Raw genomic sequence first — 19,930 nt, forward strand, 5'->3', positions numbered from 1 at the left:
AGAGTTATGCAATTTGGGAGTCTTTTAGATAGACCCACTGAAGGGGTACCCCAATTGCCTCACCCTGTGTCCTTGTTCAGTATAGAATAAGCCAGAGTGGTCTGTGTCCTGGTTCCCTATCCACAACTTGGGTAAACTTTTCAGAGGCTGGCATAATAAGAATAGGAGATAGGAATTGGCTAGGCAGTTAAGGCAAAAAGGCCCCAAAGAAAAGTAGCCAGTTTCTTAGCTAAAACTCAAAATGTCCTTGGGCCTCTTAGCAACATACTCTGTTCCAAGGCCAAAATGTCCAAAGTATTTGGGAGCTTGTATATAATCCTTAAAAGATTTTAGGGTTACCTCTTCAGAGGGCGGAATGTACCCAAAAGCCCCATAAAAATAAATAAATGAAAGAAATATTTAAAAAAAGAAAAAGAAAAAAGTGATGAGGAAATATGGGAGGTGCTGGAAGGGAAGGAATGGGCATGGATTTGATCAAAACACCTTATATGCACATATGAAATTCTCAATAAAGTTTTTGTAAAATAAAAAAATAAAAAAATAATTTAAAAAAATGGGTCAGGGACCAGAGCAAAACAGTGTCTTACAGACATAATAAAACCGCTGCACTCATGAACTCACAGCAGCTGTGGCTCTCTTCACAAGACCTGCACAAGATCAAGCTAGTCAACATTCAGCATAAGGAAGGAAAGGGCTCATGAGTTCCCACCCTTAACTCAAGAGCTATGAACAGTTGATGGCTTCTGGGAGAGGGAGAATCCATTTTCTTTAACAGTGGTGGGTCAATCACCCTCCAGTGAGTGGCCCAACACTCATGGGTATACGGGAAGCACAAATTGAATCCAGAGAGTTACTTTTTTCAAAAAGGACACGAAGTTGGAAGGGGGTGGGAGACGGTAAGGAGTGAGTACAATCAAAATAGGTTGTGCGAAATTCTTTTTTTTAATATTTAATTTATTACTTCTATTTTAACTATATGAGTGTATTGCCTGCATGTGAGTGCATCCATTACATGCACTGCCCATGGGTGTCAGAAAATGGTGTCAGATTTCCCTGGAACCAGAGTGACAGATGGTTGTTAGCTGCCATGTGAGCACTGAGAATTGAACCCAGGTCTTCTGCAAGAACAGTCAGTGCTCTTAACCACTGAGCCATCTCTCCAGCCCCTGAAATTCTTAGAGAATTAATAAAACTATTATATTAAAAAAAGAAAATAGCCAGGTATAGTGGTGCATGCTTTTAGTCCCAGCACTGAGGAGGCAGAAGCAGGTGATCCCTGTGAGATCAAGGCCAGCCTGATCTACACACCAGTTTCAGGCTAGCTGGGGTTACAGGGAGACCCTGTCCCACAAAAAAGAAAGGAAGGAAGGAAGGAGGGAAGGAAGGAAGGAAGGAAGGAAGGAAGGAAGGGGAAAAAAGGAAAATTAAGATCAATCTTTGAGAAATTTTAGGGGAAAAAAAAACCCACCCAGATAAAAACACCTGATGCCTCTTTCAAGAAAGGAAAAAAAATCAAAATATCAGGGTAAAGAGATGGCTCAGTGAGTCAAGTACTTGCTTGCTACATAAGCTTGAGGACCTGAGTTTGTATCCCCAGAACACATATTTTAAAAAGCTGGCAGGCGTGGGGGCCACCTGGAACCCCAGCATTCAGAAGTGGCAGAAACAAGACTGGATCCCTAGGGCAACCTGGCTGGCTGGACTAACTGGAATTTGCAAATGACAAGTTCTGCCTCAATAAATAAAAGTAGAGAGCAATCAAGGAAGACTCTCAACTTCAACTTCAGGCCTCCACGTGCACATACATATATGTGCACTCACATACATGTGCACCCACACAAATGTGAACATGCATACATACAACACACATACCCATGAAAAAAAACCTTTCAAAATATCTAGTAAGATTGGGAAAAAATTCTAAGAAAATAATTACGCTTCCATCCACTGTACTTGTTATGAGCCAAGCCAGGATGTAAAATAATTTAAAACAATTTAGGAATTCACAAATAAGAAAAACCTGCTTGTAATATTTAATACTGAGGTCTAAAATAAGTGCCTGCATCTGTAATGCTCCCCCACTTTCCTACTTACTCATTCCTTGGCCTTTAAAGAGCTGGTAAACTGAAATTGCACTAAAACATTTTTCTCAAATTAACTTTCTCTGAAAACTATGGAAAATTTAGTGAATGTGCTAGAAAGCAGCATTAGAAACCTGCCTGCATGCTTCTACAAAAAATGACTTCTGCACAGGCAGGATGCTATCTTCACCTTAAAGTACCACCTGAAGAAATATTTATCCCTCAAAACAGCCCCACGCACAATTCTCTAAGTAGAAAAAACGTGATTGACCATCGTTATGTACCAACATCCATTTATCCCATCAACAAGCACAGAACCTGGCACACAGCACAAGAGCGGTAAGTCATTGCTCAATGAATCAACTATATCTTATTTACTTAGACATCCTATAAAAAAAATACCATGATTTCTTTAATTATTTTTCCCAGGGACTGCAACAGTATATATTTGGTGGTTTGCTAACAAAGAAATAATTCACATAATAGGAAATAAATACTGTCTGTGCATTCAAGAAATATTTATTATGAGCCAAGCACACTTTTCGGTACTGGGGATACAGTAATTAACTAGACACAGATCTTTAAGAAATTCGAAAAGGCAGACAAAGCAACAAACAGTGCAGGGTGAAAAGTACTTTGAAAGAAGCACGCCAAAGGGCTTGAGTGTGTCACATAACACGAACAGAGGGTGCCCCATCCTCATGTCCAGGACAACAGAGCCCCACAAGTCACATTCTACAGCAATGTGTAAAGGTCTTTTTAAAAGTTTCTACAGAGACTTTCAAGAAAATAGATTGCAAGACAAAAATAATACATTCTAGAAGAGTATCTGTCATACACACATTTTTATTGTTTGTATTAGTCTTTCACCTTCCTGAAAATTTGGCATAAAACTTTTTTAAGAAATCTTACAGGATATGTATGAAGCAAAAATGTTGAGTCTTTGCCTCTGCCGCAGGCCAGTGAAAGAGTTCTTGTTAAAATTTCTATTAAGCGAGACTGCAAAAAAATGTTTTGAGACTCAAAAATACAAATAATTGGGGCAGAGAGCTGACTCGGTAGTTAAAAGCACTGGCTGCTCTGGCATAGGACCCAAGTTCGATTCCTAGCACCCACATGGCAGCTAACAACCATCTATAACTCCAGTTCCAGGGGATCTGATGCCCTCTTCTGACCTCCATGGGCATTGCACAACACAAGTACATTTACATGCATGCAGGCAATATACTCATACACATAAAATAAAATAAAAATTTTAAAAATACAAATAATCATGCCCTCAAGTATTTTCCATTTTATGAAGAGGAAAGATTTGCATTTAGTTTTATTTTAAAAATAGTCCACCTGGGATAAAAATCACTTTGAGGCTAACCCTATATGATATAACAAATGATTCTATGTTAAAATTCTTGCTATTAAAAGAAAAAATTACAATCTGAAGATTGGCAGAATTTATACCTTAAGGAAATTAGTACTTTGGGCTAGGGAGATAGCTCAGTAGGTAAGGGCTCTTGCTGCTAAGCCTAACAACCAGAGTTTAATACCTGAGGCCCACATGGTATAAGGAGAAAAGTGACTCCTACAAGTTGTCGCTGACACCCCCCCCCACAGACACACAAATAAGAATGGATGGCTGAAGAGACAGCTCAGCAGTTAAGAGCACTGCTCTTCCAGAGGACCCAGGTTAGATTCCCAGCACCCACATGGTGGCTAACAACAGTCTGTAACTTCAGTTCCAAGGGATTCAATGCCCTCTTTTGGCCTCTGTGGTCATTACATGCATGGATGTGTTTACATACATGCAGGCAAAACACTCATACACATAGAATAAAAAATAATTTTTTAAAAGAATGTAATACTTCTATTAATAATAAAAAATACCCACATAACAAGTCTGTAATAGTTATAAGCCAATCCTTTTACTTCCAATAACAAGGAATTTAACATGTATATGTATAAATATGTATATAAGTATATAAATATATCTATCTAACAATGAGCATTAGACAGGAAGTTAAAATGTTTCAGTTTATCAAAGTGAGTGAGTTACCAGACCCCTAAACATGCAGTATAGGCTTGGAGGCCAATACACATCTCTCACATCTGCTTGTTCTATCCAAAGGCCTCAGCAAAACACATTTAGAAAGAAACATTACACGAGTGTTAAGACTGAGTGTCTAATCTAAAATAAATGGCTAATTCTCATGGGCAGAAAAATCACTCAATGGATTTTCAAATTTTTAGACTGACTTATTTCTGTCACATCATTTCTAATATATGACAGTACTTTTACAAGAAAACCATTACTTTTGTAAGTTTGTATGGCAACAAAATATTTGTTAATGATTTTAAATAAATTTCTTAGAATAAGACTTGGAACTTTTTAAAAGGTTACTTTCCTACCTGTTGGAGGAAAGAGTAAACTAAATAAATGCCCTCTAAAAACAGGAAATGAGGAATTTTTTAAGGCTGTCTCTATTAGTAGACAATTTTCATTAGAAAATTCTGGAAAGAGCAAGCTTATTTTACAAGGAGCTAAAGTGTTTTTATGGAAGAAAAGTATTTACAAGCAGTTTATTAATAATAAAAGTGCTTTAAGAGCAAAATTCTTTCTCTAACCCTGTTTATTGCATACTAATCATTCCATTGCATACCAATTCCAGTGCAATTATATTTCCCATGTAGACAAATGATGGCAATTGTGGAATTATTATGGATTTTAGATACAATCACCTTTCAATGTATTGTAGTAACCAGGATACTTTTCAGAGTGAAAGGGGGCATTAATAAATCTGCTATGAGACTAGGTATCAACTGGAACTAGATCTGACAGCCAGGATGTATGGCCATCCTTATTTTAGAGAATCATTCTAATTAATAACATTATTAGGAGTTAGGAGGTATGTGACGTATAAGCACATTCATGTATGCACATGCAGAGGCCAAAGGAGAACTCTGGGTATATCCCTCTCTGACTCTCCACCTTATTTCTTAGTGAGTTACCACTGAGAGATAAGGGAACCTGAAACTCTCTAGGCCAGCTGGCCAGTGAGTTCCTGGGATCCATACAGCTCCATTCCACAATGCTAGAATTACAGGCATGTGTGGTCATGCCCAAATTTTATATGAGTGCCAGGGTTCAAACTCAAGTCCTCTTGCTTTCACAGCAAGCATTCCTATCCAATGAGCCATATCTCCAACCCCTTAGGTTTTTGAATAGTGTTACAAACAAAATCTGATTGGACAGGAAACAAAGATTAGCATTTCCTTACCAAGATCAATGTATTTGGGATCCAAGGGTGTGCCAATAGAATTGCAAAGAACTAGCACAAACTGTAAACAAATAAAAGAAAAAGAATATCAGAATTCTTGCAAAACTATCAGAGTACTTCATTATAAATAACAAAAGAAATACGCTTGTGTAGCATGCTTATCTTTTCAAGTATCACTAACTCAGAAATAACTGATAAAATTTATTAGGTACAAAGAATAGCAGACAAAGGAAGCTCATTAACAGCATTAACTATTAAAAACATGAATTAAAACTAAACAAGACCATTTCTCAGTATAACGGAACTCTGCACTACCATCTCTAGGAAAACACTTCAGAAACAAGCGCACAGGCTGCTTTCCACCATTAGACTTCTAAACTTCTGATCTCTACAACATCATGGCACCCTGTATCCAGCTATGCAAGAGCTAATGGAATTTGTTACCATTGCACCAAATGTCTCCATTTCATTCTCCTCCTTTGAAGCAGTATATGAAAAATGTAGAAATTCAGAAAAATGCAGTTAATTCAGGAAAAATTGCTGCATACAAACAATCATCAATGACTGATATTAGGAAAAGTATTAAGTACATTTTACATCATATTATTCTAACCAAATAATTTCATTTTTTAACTGTTACTCTATCTCCTACTAACAATACTGTTCTACTTAGATGTTTTCCTAACCAGCTCAATAATTTCAAATAAACCAATTTGTGTTTTATTTACATACATTTTTCTTTTTGGTATCTAAATTAAAATTTAATTTCATAAATATAAACTGTATTACAGTAAAGAGATTAAAATATTTTACCCATCTACTGCTTAAAATGAGCTTACTTATTGCCTTTAATTAACACAAACAATTGTGGTTCTAACTTAACTTTCACTTCCAGCAATTATACATTTATAAGTTTCAAATAATCCCATGAGTTCTGGCAATCTTCCCACTTCTACTCCCTTTAATTCATCCATTATCTGTGTGACAAATCTAATTTGTTGGTTGGATTGGTGATTTGGAGGGCATTTTATTTTGTTTTTCACACTGTAACGCAGGCTGGACTTGAACTCAGGGCAATCACTGGCTTCTAGGTAACATGTTTACAGTGTTTCTTCTTGCTTTGTTGTATTTCAATCTAGTGCGCCTTCTGTTGCTTTCCCAATGTGAACTATTAATAAGCACTTAGCTTTTTCCATCCACTTCCCCATTCCTCTGCCACACTTCCATCCTGCCATCTTTCCACTTTTAACCTAATTTTTTCAGATCAGAATTTAAGGTTGAATATTTGTTGTATTTCAGTTAAGAGCTTTTAAAATGTCAAATCATTTTGACCACAATAAGAGCTACTCACAACTGAGTCACCCACGGTATTATTTTCTTTTCAGTCATATTTTGCTTTCCTTGTGATACATGTTTTTCTTTTTTCTCCAACTATCCTCCAGTTAGCATATCTCCTCTCAAGGGATCAAACATGAGGTACTGCGGTGATTGCATCCTCTTGACTATCTTTTGGAGCCTTCTGTCCTCACTGGAGTCTCTGGGCATGCCGCCCAAGTCAGCTGGCTTACTCTTCACCATGGGGGCTGGTGTTTCTGGTTTGTTTCCTCTTTCTTGATTGATTCCTGATCTTCGTAGACTTTGGCTGAAATAACTCTCTACTCTCACATTTAATTAGTAGTTTCCTTAAGATCTGAAATTCTAGACAGGAAATCATTTTCCCTCCGAGTTCTGAAGGCAGTTCTCCATTATGACTTCTCATCTTGAGGAATCTGCTTTTCCTCTCTAAAAAGCCTGTTAGGGGTTTGTTTTGTCTTGTTTTGTTTAATCCCTGTGTTGTGTTAAGAAATTTTATAAAAATATTCCTTAACTTGAAAGCATTTTTATTCACTGAACTAGTGACTTCCAATCTAGACCCTCAAAGAAATTTGCTTTTTTTTTTAAACTTACACTCCTCCACTTGATATCTGCATATGTGTGTATGTGTGGTCACATGTGTGGGGGTGCACGTGTGCACATGTGAGGGGAGCAGAAGCTGACTTCCTCAATCACTCTCCACTTTTTTTACTAAAGTGGAATCTCTTGCTGAAACCTAGGCTGGCTGATTCGGCTAGTCTAGCCAGCCATCTTACCCCAAGGATCTCCTGTCTCAGCCTCCCCGGTGCTGGGATTATAGATGGGCTACCATGTCCACTTGGCTTTTAGATGGATGCTAGGGATCCAACCTGGAGTCCATACTTGCACAGCAAGCACTTTACCACTGGGCCATCTCCCCAGCCCGTCCTCAGTTTTGACCTGTTCACTCTTATTGGTGCCACTGTTCAAAGGCTAAACTTCCAGGGCTAGTCCTCTGATTTTCTTATTTTCCATTTCCTTGTCTTTCACTGCTTTATAGGTATTTCCTTCACTGTAGCCCTTTCACCAGATTTTTCAATGTGTTTGTCATATCTCTAATTTCCCAAATGTTCCTTTTCTATAGTATCTCTCATGTCATGGATGGAAATCTCTTAACTGTCTGAGGATGCCAAGGACTGTTGAGACAGCAGTGCTTTTTGAATTGTTCTTCCTGCCTTGTCTCTGCTTCCTCCAAGTTCTTTCCTATTTGTGTTTAGATTTGGTGTCTGTTTGCTAAATTGGCTGCTTCTCCCAAATGTCTGAGACTCTTTTCTATATGATATACTTAGGAGTGGGATACTCTTTGGAATCTACTTATCCCTGAATGAGCCTCACTGACCATGGCCTCACTGTGAGGTGCTAAGGCAGGTCTCTTTCTTGGAGACTGTTAGTGTGTATTCATTGTGTTCTGAGCTCATGAGATTGTCCAGGGAAGACGGTCTCAACCTGCTACCTCAAAGCTGGAAGCTCAGTGGCCAGTTCTCTGGGAAGCAATTGGGAGAAGATGACAGGACCAGCAGGACAGCGTTAGAGGTAAGCAGTGACAGCTGTGATTTTCAGCAGAGTCTGTCTCCTGTCAGCTATGCAGAGAGACTCATTTTCATTTTGATCTTATTTGGAGACCAAACCCCAGTCTTCAGAGATGGCAATAAAGCCATTGTCTATAGGCTCTGTCAAGAGGAGACCTGGGAATTTGCTTCTTTCTAAATCTTTTTTGTTGTTTTTGAGAGTTTTCGCTTTCCTGCGTCATCAATGATACTGCCAAATTGCCTGTGTGTCTGTTTCCTTCCCCAACCGGGAACCCCTAAGTCCAGCGCTTCTTCAGCACTCTGTAACCAGTTGCCCCAGACATGCTCCATGAGTGGTGTATTTAAGTCTCCTAAGATAATTGCTTCTCTCCAACCTCCAAGACTTTGTTGCCTCTACCCCTCCTTTCCTGCCCCTATGGGCCTGTCACTTTTTTTTAATGTTTTACTGTTGTTTTAATGCTACAGAAGAGAACAAAACCAAATGGGGCTGTTCTTATAATCACCTTTAACAAAATCTCTGTACTTTGAAACTATAACCCAGTCAAAGACATTGGTAGTCTTACTTTGAAATACTATTTTTTTTTTTGCAAATTGTTAGCAGTCTTTTTTTAAAAAAAAAAAAAGCACATTATTTATATTCTTTATTTCATGCTAAAGCTATTTTATGCTTTATTTCAAGCATAAATTTTTAAAGCAATATATCTCCAAGTGAAAACAGATTTATCAATGTCAAAAGCTACCCCAGCTGTTTTAATTTCTTCAGTTTTCTGCTAAACATCTGGATTTTGTGTGTGTATGTGCTGGTGAAATTTTGACTTGGCAAAGAAGGGTTGTGGTAGTTTAAATATATTTCAGAGACAAAAACTTCGGTAAGGAACCAGTTACCATGAACTGCCAAAATGGCTGGTTGGTAAGGAAAAGAAGAATCAGGGCATATAAGAACCACAGAGTCAGTTTTCCATTTTCCAAAACAGGTTTGGACAGATGACAACCAATAGAGCCAGTATTCTGTATGCCATTGTCCAGTCCATGCTGGAGAAGACAGGTAGCTGAGATCCAGCTCTGCCCACTGTCAACTCATCTTTGAGATACCAACCATTACCTACCTGAGGGTGGCTTTCATCAGCTTTTGTGGCCAAAATACAGAAATCACCACACGTGGTGATAGAAATGAGACTCTTCACATATTTAATGTACTTCTCGTTGTTTTTGGTATCCCAAAAGACAACACAGTACTCAGGACGATTGGGTCTGGTATATGCATAAACCACAGTGTTTGAGCAATAGCCCCACTAGGAAGAGAGAAAGAAAAACAAGTAAAAGTAGGGAAGAAAGATAAAAGAAGGACAGAATATTTAGTTTGGGAAAGAAAACCCACATTTTATTCTTACTCTAGAAATATTGAAATAGGTGGTTTATCAGGGCTGACAAAGATATCCTTCAAAATGGAAGACTAATAGATTAGCTTTCCCCACTAACAAAAAAGTCTAAAAGTCACAATAATAAAGATATTTTTTTTAAAAAAAAAGAATGTGCTATGAAAATAAATTTAGTTTGTCTGACTTTATTTGTAAACTTTAAGTTTCAGTACTGAAAATTTTCAATAGTTAATCCCTACTGAGGGTGGGAGTGGCGTACAGAGAGTGATCAGTCAGAAGTTTGAATTCTGAATCCCTAAGCCAAAATTCAAAAATAGGCACTCTGCTTTTTTTTCTCCCATCCATGATTTTTATAATATGGTTTTATAGGGGCTAGAGAGATGACTCAGAAATTAAAAGCACTTACTGCTCTTACAGAGGACCTAGGTTCAGTTCCCAGCACCTATATGGTAGCTCACAAACATCTGTAACTCCAGTTCCAGGGAATTTGATGCCCTCTTCTAGCTTCCATGGGCTCCTGCATGCATGTGATGCACATAAACTCACACAGACACACACTTACATGCATTAATAAAATAAATAAATCTTTTTTTTTTTATTCTGCTGTCATGTCTCCTTGGGATCCTTTGGGCTATGATGGTTTCTCAGTCTCCCTGTTATTGAAGATCTTGGCAGGGGAAAAAGAGTATAATCAAGTATTTTGAGGAGTGCCCCTCAGTTTGGGTCTCTCTAGTGTTTTTCTCATGCTTATATAGGGTTACTAGTTTTTAGGAAGACCATCACTAAAGTGAAATGCCTTCTCATCATGTCATATTAAGGGTATGATCTCCGCATGACATCACAATGGTGTTAACTCAGATCACTTGGCCAGAGTAGCTGCCAGGATTCTCCCCTGAAAAGCTCCCTCCTTTATCCCTCTCTAAGCTACAAGGATGAGAGACCACTCCACCTCCTAAAGAGTGCAGTATGTAATTTGGAATACGACTGTAAGAAAAATCTGCTTCTTCTCTCTGATTTATTTTACTTAAATAATGTATATATATTCATATTGACTCCTAGACTCATAATTAAGCTATAATAGAATGCTATATCCTTTGTTCCTCAAATTATTCCAGCTTTGGCCACTGTAAGCTATCCTGGGTTGTCTTCCATGTCCCTCCAACATGTCCTCATCCTTTTGCAGGGAGCACTTCCTCATTGTCTACCATAACGAGATGCTCCATGTTTACTGGACATTTTCCCTGTCCTGGCTCTCGAAATTAGAGAAATTAGCCATTTCTCTATGGATTAGGTTTTTGTTTTTGTTTTGTCTTTTGCTTGCTATGGATCAAACCCAGGGCCTTGTGCATGTGCTCTACTAAACTGCACTTCCTGCCCTTGGTTTTCTGAGAGAGGGTCTCACTATGTAACTGAAGTTGTCCTCACACTGCCTCCATCTCCTGAGAGATGGTGTAAGAGCCACGGTCTACTATGCCTAGTTTGCACAAGATTTTTCAAAACAGATTATCAAATCAGTCTCCAGTTTCAGAGTTTGTTTTGTATAGAATGTGAAGCTAAGATAAGATAATGTGATGTCATGTGGATAATGTGTTTAACATAAAATACTGTGTGATTTATTCTCACTTTCCTCTCCTGATCCATTTCTGCCCTTCTCCACTCTGCTCTGAACCTGGAGGATTACTGTTGTGAGTTCCATTCTATGGGTTACTTTGCTGTTTGGCACCTGTTGATTTTGGCCATTATAATGAGAGATGGCTCAGTGGTTATGAGCACTCACTGCTATTACAGAGGACCCAGGTTCAGTTCACAGCATGTACATGGCAGCTTTCAACTTTCTGTTACTTCAGTTTCAGGAGGTCTAATGCCCTCCTCTGGCTTCCATGGGTACCAGGCACACACATAGTGCACATACTTGCAGGCAAAACATTCATACACATAGAAAAAATTAAAACTAAAGATAAAAGGCCAGGTCAGATCTGTAACAATGACCTGGCTTAAAAAACAAAAAGGCATCAAGAGAGGGAAGAGATGGAATGCTTATTCAAATCCCTGCCTGGCAGTCAGCAGTGGCTATGGCACACCATAACTCTCATGGTTTCCAGAAACACTATTACCTTACCTTGCTCTTTGATCCCAGGGCTGGTGATGACATCTAATGTTTGCTAAGCCCTGCTGCCTGCTTTACCTCATTTACTATTGCGTTCAACCCCTTGCTACCTCTGTAAGAAGCCTTTCAAACACTCCTGTAAATGGGCATCTGTTTCCCCTGAGATCCTGACTCTGAGAGGCACTTTACTTATATGGTATTAAGTTTGCTATTTCACTAGTTTTAAGATCTTCATGCACAAAAAAAAAAAAAAGCCCCCTTCCAGAGCTGGAGAGATGGCTCAGCAGTTAAGAGCACTGGCTGTTCTTCCAGAAGACCTGGGTTCAATTCCCAGTACCCATATGGTAGCTAACAACCATCTGTAACTCTAGTTCCAAGGGATCTCTTCTGTACTCTGCTGGTACTGCATGACATGGGTATACTTACACACATGCAGGCATAACACTCATATGCATAAAATAAAAATAAATAAAAATTTTAAAAGCCCCCTTCCAATTAGTTTCTTTTATAAAAAGTTATAAAAAGTTCAGTGCAAATTTAAAAAATAAAACACTCTTTTAAAACTGCTCTAATACCTTATAATCAGGTCGAATATTTGCAAAATATATAAAGGAGTCAACAGCTAGCGCAATTTTCAGTCCACCTCCTTCCCAAGACAGTGAACACATCTGCTTTCCAGGAACTTTTAAAGTACCTAGATGCTGGAAAAATATAAAATTTGAAGTATCATAATGATCAAATTACCACCAAACACTTCATCAAAATAAAATGTGGTACAATAACTACCTTGTTTTTCCTTAACTTTTACATTTAGCAGAAATATCATTTGCTGACAAGGTGGGAAGAGCACCTTTGTGTAGCACACTTTACTGAGTAACTGAGAAACTGATTTGAAATATTAGATGGTTCCAGTCTCATTCTTACAGAAATTATCAAAATATACCAAACCATTAATATTAAAACAAGCCGGGCATAGTGACGCATGCCTTTAATCCCAGCACTCAGGAGGCAGAGGCAGGTGGATCTCTGTGAGTTCAAGGCCAGCCTGATCTACATAGTGAGTTCCAGGACAGCTGGGACTACAGGAAGACCCTGTCTCAAAAAGACCCCCCCCCAAAAAAATTAAAACAACTGGTATAGGCTTGTGTTCAATGAAAAATGTATTTAACCTCAGTCTATGGTGAACTTGAAAAAAAAAAAAACAGGATATCCTGGGACTGGAGAGATGGCTCATCAGTTAAGAGCACTGGCTGCTCTTACAGAGGACCAGGGTTTGAAACCCCCAGCACCAACATGGCAGGTAACAACCGTAATTCTAGTTCCAGGGGATCTGATACTCTCTTGTGGCCCCTGTAGGGCACTGTATGCACATGGTGCATTTACATACATGCAAGTAAAACATTCAAAACACATTAAAAATAACAATAATAAATTTTTAAAAATAGGATATTCAAAGGGAAAAAAATATAAGGGATTAGAAAATAAGGTAATGCAAAATGTTGTAAGCAGAGTTACACTTTCTAAATTTTTAAAAATTCATAATATGCCAGTACTCTACTTGAACATATCAATGCAATCAGAAAATTCTAAGAACTAAATTTCTTAGTACCTCTGAGAAAGATAATATATGTGCTTCTGAAAACAATGCTTACATTTTAATATAGTATCTATCAGATACAATTCATCAAGACAAGTTTTCTTAAAATAATCGATCCTGCCAGGAGAGGAGGTATACACCTCTAGTCCTAGCACTCAGTAGACAAAGGCAGGCAGATCTCTCGTGAGTTCGAGGCCAGCTGGACTACATAATAAGTTTAGGCCAGCCAGGGATACATAGTCAGACCCTGTCTTACAAAGATTAATAATAAACTATAGGGGCTGGAAAGACGGCTCAGCAGTTAAGAGCACTGACTACTCTTGCAGAGGAACCGGGTTCAATTCCCAGCACCCACATGGCAGCTATGAACCGTCCTTAACTCCAGTTCCAGAGGAATCCGAAGCCCTCTTCTGACCTCCGCAGCATTGCATGACACAGGTGATAAACTATAATTGGTTGCTTTGGAATAAATTAAAACTATCAAAAGTTTAGAAGAATGGCAGACAGATATATGTTTCATATCCAAGGACATTTACAGTATCACATTCAAAACCAGAAAAATGAACCTGAATAAGTACATTACATTAAAGGCCAATCAAAAGCCAGTGGTAATAAAAAACATTTATTTGAATCACAGAGAAAAATACACTAAATAGCTATCCATAGTGATTCTTGTGCCAAGCTTCTAGAGTTCTAAATGTACAGATTATAAAACAAACTATATGGTAGAATATAATAAAAATTTAAGGGATTGGAGAGATGGCTCCGCAGCTAAGAGTGCTGACTGCTCTTGCAGAGGACCTGGATTCGATTCCCAGCACCCACATGGCACTAACAACCATCTGTAATTCCAGTTCCAGGGGATCTGATGCCCTCTTCTGACCTCTGTGGGCACTGTACAACACAGGTGCACCTATATACATACATGCAGTCAATACACTCATACACATAAAATAATAAATTAAATATATATACATATATACATATATATAATAAAAACTTAAAAGACAGTATTCAGACATACACTTGGTATCTCAAGATTGTTATTCAAAATGCCCCTAAAGGAAAATGTAACAGGCTTAGACTTCTTCCCTGTTTTTTCCCCTACTTACTCTGCACCTACCTATAATGGAAAGAAGGGAAGGCTTTAATATGTTTACCTCACCAAATGGAGTGTAAAACTGCACAATGTTGATATCCTTATCCTGAGTGAGTACTTTCTGGGAGCCTGCCACAGCTAGCACGCTTCCAATGTGGTTCCACTGGATACCAACCACATTCATGCCAGTATCAATCAACACGGGGTCTAGTCAAAGCAAACAAATTGTGGCAACTGTGTTAATACCCGAGCCTAGAGCACTGTATTGTCTTAAGAACAATTTTTAGATACTTTTAAACCTTTCCAACTCAATAAAACAGAAGGACTGCTTACTTTGGTCATTTTCATGTCTCATTATTTGGCATCGCCCATTGTCAAAACAAATTGCAAGGCATGGGCAATCAGGCTCTGCATAGCCTTCTGTGCCGTGGTACCAGTGAATCCCAGCAATGCTGATTGCTCCAGTGACATTCACCAAACAGTTCAGTTTCATTTTCATCTAGGAAGAATTGGTTAGATTAGGTTTAATAATCACATTTTAAAATAGAGCAATCTGAATAGGTATTGTAGGAAGAACAGTAAAAATAAGATTTAAAATCTGATTGCAAATGCAAGCTTCATCACTACCTAACTCTCCATTTTCCTCATGAGTAAAAGAAAAAAAAAGAATTAAAAACACATAGTGCTATGTGTAGTGGTACATGCCTGTTATTTCAGCACTTCAGAGGCAGAATCAGGAATATCTCGAGTTTAGGGCTAGCCTGAGCTACACAGTAAGCACAAGGTTAATGGTAAGTGAAAAGTTCAATAGCATAGAAACCTAATCTCAAAAGGTAAAGTAAAGCTACACTCACACTCAGAGTTTTTTAATTTTCAGTATATGAGTGTTTTGCCTGTATGTACAGTAAGTGCACCTGTGTCATGCAATGCCCCCAGAGGTCAGAAGAGGGCATCAGATTCCCCTGGGACTGGAGTTACAGATGGTTGTTGGCTGCCATGGGGGTGCTGGGAATTGAACCCAGGTCCTCTGCAAGAGCAGCCAGTGCTCTTAACCACTGGGCCATTTCTTCAGCCCATGCTCAGAGTTTTTAATGAGATTCAAATGACAACAGGCCCAATACTCAGTAGGCAGAGGCAACAAGATAAATTCAAAGACAGCCTGGACTGTGTAGTGAGATCATGTCTCCAAAACAGATAAATGAAAATTTAGCAATTTACTTCTACCAATGAGTGGATTATGAAATGTGACTCTTGCTACTATCATAGCTAATTGTTTCAAAGCCAGAATTTTCTCCAGATTATGCCTCCTAAGATTACTGTCTTGGTTTCTTTTCCAGTTGCTTCAATATAAATACTCTGACAAAAGCAACTCAAGGGAGAAGAGCTTATTCCTGCTCACAGCTCAAAGGTACAGTCCATCACGGTGGGGAGTCAAGGCAACAGGAGTTTGAAGCAGCTGGCCACATCACATCCATAATCAGGAAGCAGAGAAGGAGGAATGCTGGGGCTGGGCTTGCTTTTTCCATTTCATACAGACCAGGATCCCTGCCCAGGGAAAGGCCCTGACCACAGTTCTTCCCACATCAATTAACACAAGGTAATCCCTCAGAGACATTCTCAGAGGCTAAACTGAAACTAGATAATCCCTCACAGAAGTTGTTTCCTAGGTGAATCTAGAGCCTGTCAGGTTGACAATCACTTCTTTCTTTTACTTTCTTTCTAGAAATTGAATTTTCTCCCTACCATTCTTTTCACAAACATCCTCTAGTTGCTACTTGTCTGCATGTGATCTTTGGCTTCTGGCACCAGGATACACTTTCAAAACTTACACTGCCTATCATTCTACTGAATCCCTCTGCTTCCATGCGTGGTCATATAAGAACAATAAGAAATCATGACTAAAAGATGCATTCTGTGACATTAATTTGCCTTAATGGAACTAAACTTGGGCTTGGGATACTGTTTAGTTGGTAGAGAGCTTGCTTAACATTCAAGAATCCCTGGGTTTGATTCACAGCATTGCAAAAAACTGAGTGTGGCTGTAACCCTAGGACTCAGGAGGTGGAGGCAGAAAGATTCAGAGTTCCAGATCATCCTCAGCTATGCAGCAAGTCCCAGCTTGGGCTATATAACACCTCTCTCAAAACAACAAAATCCTGAAACTCAAAAAGAAATTTTTTTAATGTTTAGGGGTTGGAGAGATGGTTCAGCAGTTAAAAGCACTGGCTGCTCTTGCAGAGGACCTGGGTTCAGTTCTCAGGACCTACATGGTACTTAACACCCATCCATCCAAAACTCCAGTTCCAGAGGATCTGATGCCCTCTTCTGTCTTCCATAGGCATTGCACACATGGGTGTACTTAACACACATGCACACAAAACAGTCAAACACAGAAAAATAAATTTTAAAATGCTTAGATGATTAGAAAACAAAAAACTGAATTGAAGACTAATTATATAAGCTATCATAACTATCATAATAAAGATATATATGTGAATGATATACAAAATACTCATCTGAAATTATACTAATAGAATAATGAATATATACATACTTACTATAAAATTTCCTTGATTATCATAAATGTGTATTTCCCCATTTGCCATTCCAAAAAGTAAGACTTTACTATCTGCAGACCAGGTTACATGGCATAGCTGTATACCCTTCAAGTCTTTCCCCCAAATACGATTCCCTAAAGCAAAACAGGGCCATAATTATCATAAGCACAGAGCCATGATCCTCCAACAACTGCTTTCAAACTCTTGATTTCCCTAAAGAGTTCTCACTTCCCTCATAGTATTCATTCTGTCATTAGATTTACTTGGTCAATAAATATTTATTGAGCATTTATATAAGCTAAGTGCCCTATGAGACCTTTTAAATAGCAGCTGTTTCAAACTTTCTCCCCTTCTAAACTCCAAGGCAGGCTCTCACTTACAATTATCAGGAGAGCACATTTTCTACTTTGGGAAGAAAATGAAAGTTCTCCCCAAACTTCATTCATTCATTCACATCTTCAAACATTCAGAATATAACTGAATTAATACTGATGCTTTCTGCTTTACCAATACAAAGGAAGAAGTAGCTCCCCAACGAAGCCTTACCATGGCTAATCCCTCCACCTAGCCTATAATCTAAGGATCCCTCCCCCCTACAGATTACTCTCATGTCTCTCTTTCACCTTAAATGCTTCTCTCCAGGCCCTGCTTCATAAACCTTCAAATATGCATAGAACTTCTAGGCCACCACCTCAAATAAGACAAAACTAAACAAAACTCCTTTCCTCCCTCAACCCTAAATCCCTCTCTAGCTACTGCCCTACTTCTCCACTTCCTTCCCACTCAAATTCCTGGAGTTACACAGTATTACAGTACCTTACCTTCCCTTCAATCCTTAACGCATCCTGGTCTACCTTCTACCCCACACCTCCATTGAAACTGCCTTTACGGAAGCCACAACTGCATGTTGCCAAAGCCAACTAATGGTGGTTTTATTGTAGTCTCTTCTTTTTTGGACCACTTCCTTCCCAACACTCTCTTTACTTCCATGACACCTATGAACTCCTTTGTCTCTAAGAGCTCTACTTTCGGTATTCTTTATGGACTCTTTTCTCTCCTCTGCCAATACTATTTCTTAACTCTGAGGTATTCTGCTTATCAATCAACCTACCATCTTTGTCTCAGCACACACATCACCTTCTCCAGGAAGCCTTCCCGATCCCTCCACATTTGTCTTCGGTGGTGTTTCAACATGTTTCTGTATTTCCCCTGTTTCAACACTAATCACTGATCAGTGATTGCTTACTTACTTATTAAGAATCCTGATCTAGGAATATTTCCCATTGTTGTACTGTTAATTCCTAAAACTATAGCTATTGCTTTACAGGCTCCCAGAAATATTAATTGGCTACCATATATACACAGAAATGAAGAAAATTATTTTAAAATAATTTCTGTAGAAACAGTTTCTTATTAAAACAAGGATGCAAACTCAGAAGATGCAGTCTCATCTCTGCAGTAAAACTTGGAAGATACAGGTTTAAGACTATAAACTACAACAACGGCATGTTCTGTTCAACTAAAATTACAGATTTTTTTATAATTTTATATACATTTTGAAACTAAAACCTATGTATTTATATACTCTAAGAAATATGAAGATAAGTTACATAAATGCCATATTTAAAATAATACTGAGAAACTAATTCTTTTTTTAAATACCATTGTAGTAGACTGAAACAATACATTGGTTTTGTCTTAAATATACTTAAAGACAAATGGCTACAATTAAAAGGTGGTTCTTAGATGTCACCAAAGTATATAATAGGTGTTTTCTCCTTTTACGTCTATTTTTTATCAGAATACTAACATGATATCATCTAAATCTTCAAAGATAAAATAATCATCTATATATTATTAGTCTCAGTTCAATGTCCAATGAGTGGATTACCGTCCACTGAGCCAACTATCACAGCACCGTCTTCATACACAATGCAGATCTTCTGTCCATCCGAGTTCCAACTCATACTTCGAACCACTGACTTATTACGATTATTGATCATCTCCTCATACCAAGAGCCTGTTTTCACAAATTAAAAAATTACAACTCAAAATTTCCACATCTATTAAATGGTTCTTAAAGGTTGTCAAGATTTGCTGAGCATGCCACAAGGAGGATCATAAGTTTGAGGCAGATTAGGCTACATAATAAGATCCTGTCTCCAAAAAAGTTCGTAACATTCTAAAAGTACACTGTTGGATAAATGGTTGCAAAGTGTTCTTCAACCTAAGGCATAAACTTTAAAGCCTTCAAATCCAACATAAAAAAAATAGTTAACCTTCCCTTTGGAAGATGATGGCACCCAGTATCAAGGGACTATGTATTATTAGTTGTTTTTCCAGTAACAGAGATGCAGCTAAATTAATCCTTTTCTTCCACCTCCCCCCACCCCACCTTGAGCTTTCTCTGGGACATGAGACACAAGCTGTATGAGTCATGCATCGGAGATGAGATCAATTTGCATTCACATAAGAAAAGGAAGCTAATCGGTCCAATATAATAAAGGATATTATAACTTCTTCATAAATGTGTTTTTATCGAGTAAGAACACCAGCTGATCATTTTGGAGATGATTTAGTAGTCACCTAATTCATTTTCTTAATGAAGGGTCACAGATCAAAGGAACAGGATGAATTCTTCCCACTGGTTACAAGGGGTCTATTTCAGAGATATTATCTGATCACCCAAATATTATGATTAGACTCCATTTTGAAAGATAAAAGCAACTCTCCTGGGCCAGTGAGATGGTTCAGAGGGTAAAGGCACAACCTGAGTTCAATCCCAGGGTCCCACTGGTGGAAGGAGAGAACACACTCCTACAGGTTGTCCTCAGAACCCCACATGTGGTACACATAGAAAGAAAAGGAAGGAAGGGAAGGAGGGACAGAGGGAGGGAGGGAAAGAAATTGTAAATA

General features: G+C 38.3%; 1 protein-coding gene across 3 annotated transcripts in view; it reads right to left on the reverse strand.

Annotated features, from left to right (window-relative positions):
- Positions 1–19,930, reverse strand: part of Wdr35 (WD repeat domain 35) — a 74,471-nt gene that overhangs the window by 40,138 nt on the left and 14,403 nt on the right. Inside the window, exons 5-12 of one of the 3 annotated variants that reach the window (XM_008824199.2) lie at positions 18,906–19,034; positions 17,015–17,148; positions 14,790–14,955; positions 14,518–14,663; positions 12,336–12,461; positions 9,381–9,566; positions 5,798–5,830; positions 5,354–5,414 (exon numbers count right to left, since the gene is read on the reverse strand). In XM_008824199.2, the coding sequence (XP_008822421.1) occupies positions 5,354–5,414; positions 5,798–5,830; positions 9,381–9,566; positions 12,336–12,461; positions 14,518–14,663; positions 14,790–14,955; positions 17,015–17,148; positions 18,906–19,034 (981 nt within the window). The remainder of the gene's footprint in view (positions 1–5,353; positions 5,415–5,797; positions 5,831–9,380; positions 9,567–12,335; positions 12,462–14,517; positions 14,664–14,789; positions 14,956–17,014; positions 17,149–18,905; positions 19,035–19,930) is intronic. The other 2 variants (XM_008824200.3, XM_029559203.1) reach the window with 2 other exon arrangements.

This window comes from Nannospalax galili, unplaced genomic scaffold, assembly GCF_000622305.1.
Source record: "Nannospalax galili isolate Female #2095 unplaced genomic scaffold, S.galili_v1.0 scaffold69, whole genome shotgun sequence".
NCBI classification, from domain to species: Eukaryota; Metazoa; Chordata; class Mammalia; order Rodentia; family Spalacidae; genus Nannospalax; species Nannospalax galili.